Raw genomic sequence first — 2395 nt, forward strand, 5'->3', positions numbered from 1 at the left:
TTTTTATGTCAGCAATGTTTTTTTCATGCTCCAGTCCAATTTCCAATTGTTTTTTGCTTGATGATGTAATCATAGATTTAATTTTTAATGAATTTAATTTTTAATGAGTTTAAATAATGATATTAATAAATGATAAATAATAATTAAAACATTAGTGTGTATAAAAAAAAATCAATTTTTTTAATTGAATGCATTTGTTAATAATTAAATGGAATTATTTTTTCTTAGCAAAAAAATAGTGTGAAAAAAAGACACACGTGCCATTGTTGTTTATAGCGCAAGGATTGAGCAAAGGAATCACGACGATGACGTGAGCAGATTTTAAGCCAAACGATACGAAATGGAGCGGTCGCAAAAATAACTGGACGCAATCAAAGAACGGCGGACGTGTAAATCGCGAATCGACGCCAACTGCGTCTCCGAGGCGCGCGTTTTCGTCGTGACGATAATAAACGCGTTCGCCTTCCGTCACCTTGACGTGACTATTAAACGCCGGACGTGATTAACTGCGCAAAATTAACAGCCACGTGACGATTCTTCTATAAGATATGAACCGACGAAACTGTTTTCTAATCTCGTTTTTGCTTTAAGAATATCAAATAAAATACTCACATGTCTCAATATCGGCACCAGCCAGCTTTCCGGATGGACCGAAATGAATACGGATGAATTTACCCTATTTAAGATGAAACGGAAGCATAATTAATCTATTTACGTTATTTATGTTAACAGCAGATCTCGACTAGGTTTTCAGCCATCGATGATTTATCGTTGTAAACAACATTTCTTGTTTTTAATCGAGCGTTCCTACTTTCTTAAACGAAAAAAGGAGGTTTCTGCTAGTCTAAAAATTTAGCTACAGATCTGAAAATAATTTTGTTGCATCATCAAAATAATTATGTAGAATGTTCAAACTGGGTGTTAGAATGGCAAAAATTTTTGCATTGTTTATCATATACTTGATATTTCTACGTAATTACTTTAACGATAGCAAAATTATTTTAAAATCTATATTTAGTTAAATTTTTAGATATTTCAGCAAAAATTTGTTCATTCCGTGAAATTGAAATAGATATAATCGAAATTGAAATAGATATAATAAAAATCTGATATGATAAGATTAAAATAATAATATCAAAGATAAAATAGTAATTGCATTTTATATATATATATAATCTTTATACAATTATAACACAATTGTACAATTGTGCAATAATTATACAATACATTGTAATAATATATAAATTATTCATATTTCAAAATAAAGAATCCAATAATATCGTAACTAGCTATTTTTTTAATCTCGTTTAAGTCTCCCAAATCATTATTGGACTTCCTCGTACGCAATCCCGGTCAGATATAGTAATGGCTATTTTATCCTATTGAACGCTTCATATATCAAGCGTATTAAAATAGAAATACTTACGAAACGAGAGGAGTTATCATTACGGACGGTCTTGGCGTTACCGAAGGCCTCCAGGACAGGGTTGGTCTGGACGACTTGGTCCTCCAGAGAGCCTTTCTTCTGACTCGCGTCAGTCTCCTTATCTTTCTTAGTCGAGGCACCGACGGTGGCGAAGTACGCGATTACTTTTTTCGTGTTCTCAGTTTTTCCGGCACCAGACTCACCGGTGATCAACATAGACTGGTTCTCGTTATCTGTCAGGGGCAAGAGACACAGATTTTTCATAACAGAATGTCACAAAAATCTCTTACAAATCAATTCTTATAGATCTTTTAGATAAAAAAAGAGCGTCTTCAATATAACTGTTCTATGTAACAATTTATATATGTTGAGATAAATTAACGTAGTATACTAACGTAGTAAACTGTTATTAAGCTAATCATTTTTAATGTTTTGATTTTTTCGAAAGTAATGATTTTTCTCAATATATTAATGTTATATTAATATATTAATGTTATATTAATGTATTATGATTAATACATTGCTTCTCGCATAATCATTTTTTACATACTGGTAAGCATGTTGACGTAGGCTCCATCAGAAATGGCGAAAATGTGCGGCGGTACCTCACTACGCCTCTTGCCACGATATAATTTGGCGCACCTAGAGGTGTATACGGGGAATCTTTTGTAGGGATTAATAGCCACGCAGAATAGGCCGGAATAGGTCTGCAAAAGTAGAGATCAACGATCATTTAAAGATCAATCTAAAGGCTTCGAGCAATGTTCCATGGCTCGTTTTTATTATTCGCTAAAACGAAGATTTCTCGATTCTTGGCGTGCGATCTGTCTCGCTCGCACAAGAGTCAATACAGACAAAGTGCACAAGAAAACTACTGACAAATTTCAGCTATTCGAACTCCTGAACTCGTCAAAGAAGATTATACATCATATACAATCAACGTAATTTACTGATATAATATTATATATA

The 2395-nt window shown here is 33.0% G+C and overlaps 1 protein-coding gene across 35 annotated transcripts in view; it reads right to left on the reverse strand.

The window, feature by feature from the left end:
• LOC108693115 (myosin heavy chain, muscle) overlaps positions 1-2395 on the reverse strand; it is a 51265-nt gene that overhangs the window by 39663 nt on the left and 9207 nt on the right. For all 35 annotated transcript variants that reach the window (XM_018201825.1, XM_018201860.1, XM_018201861.1 and 32 more), the window contains 3 exons: positions 1977-2133; positions 1427-1659; positions 613-676 (listed from right to left, as the gene is read on the reverse strand). In XM_018201825.1, coding sequence (XP_018057314.1) covers positions 613-676; positions 1427-1659; positions 1977-2133 — 454 coding nt within the window. The remainder of the gene's footprint in view (positions 1-612; positions 677-1426; positions 1660-1976; positions 2134-2395) is intronic.

This window comes from Atta colombica, unplaced genomic scaffold (assembly GCF_001594045.1).
Source record: "Atta colombica isolate Treedump-2 unplaced genomic scaffold, Acol1.0 scaffold88, whole genome shotgun sequence".
Lineage (NCBI taxonomy): Eukaryota > Metazoa > Arthropoda > Insecta > Hymenoptera > Formicidae > Atta > Atta colombica.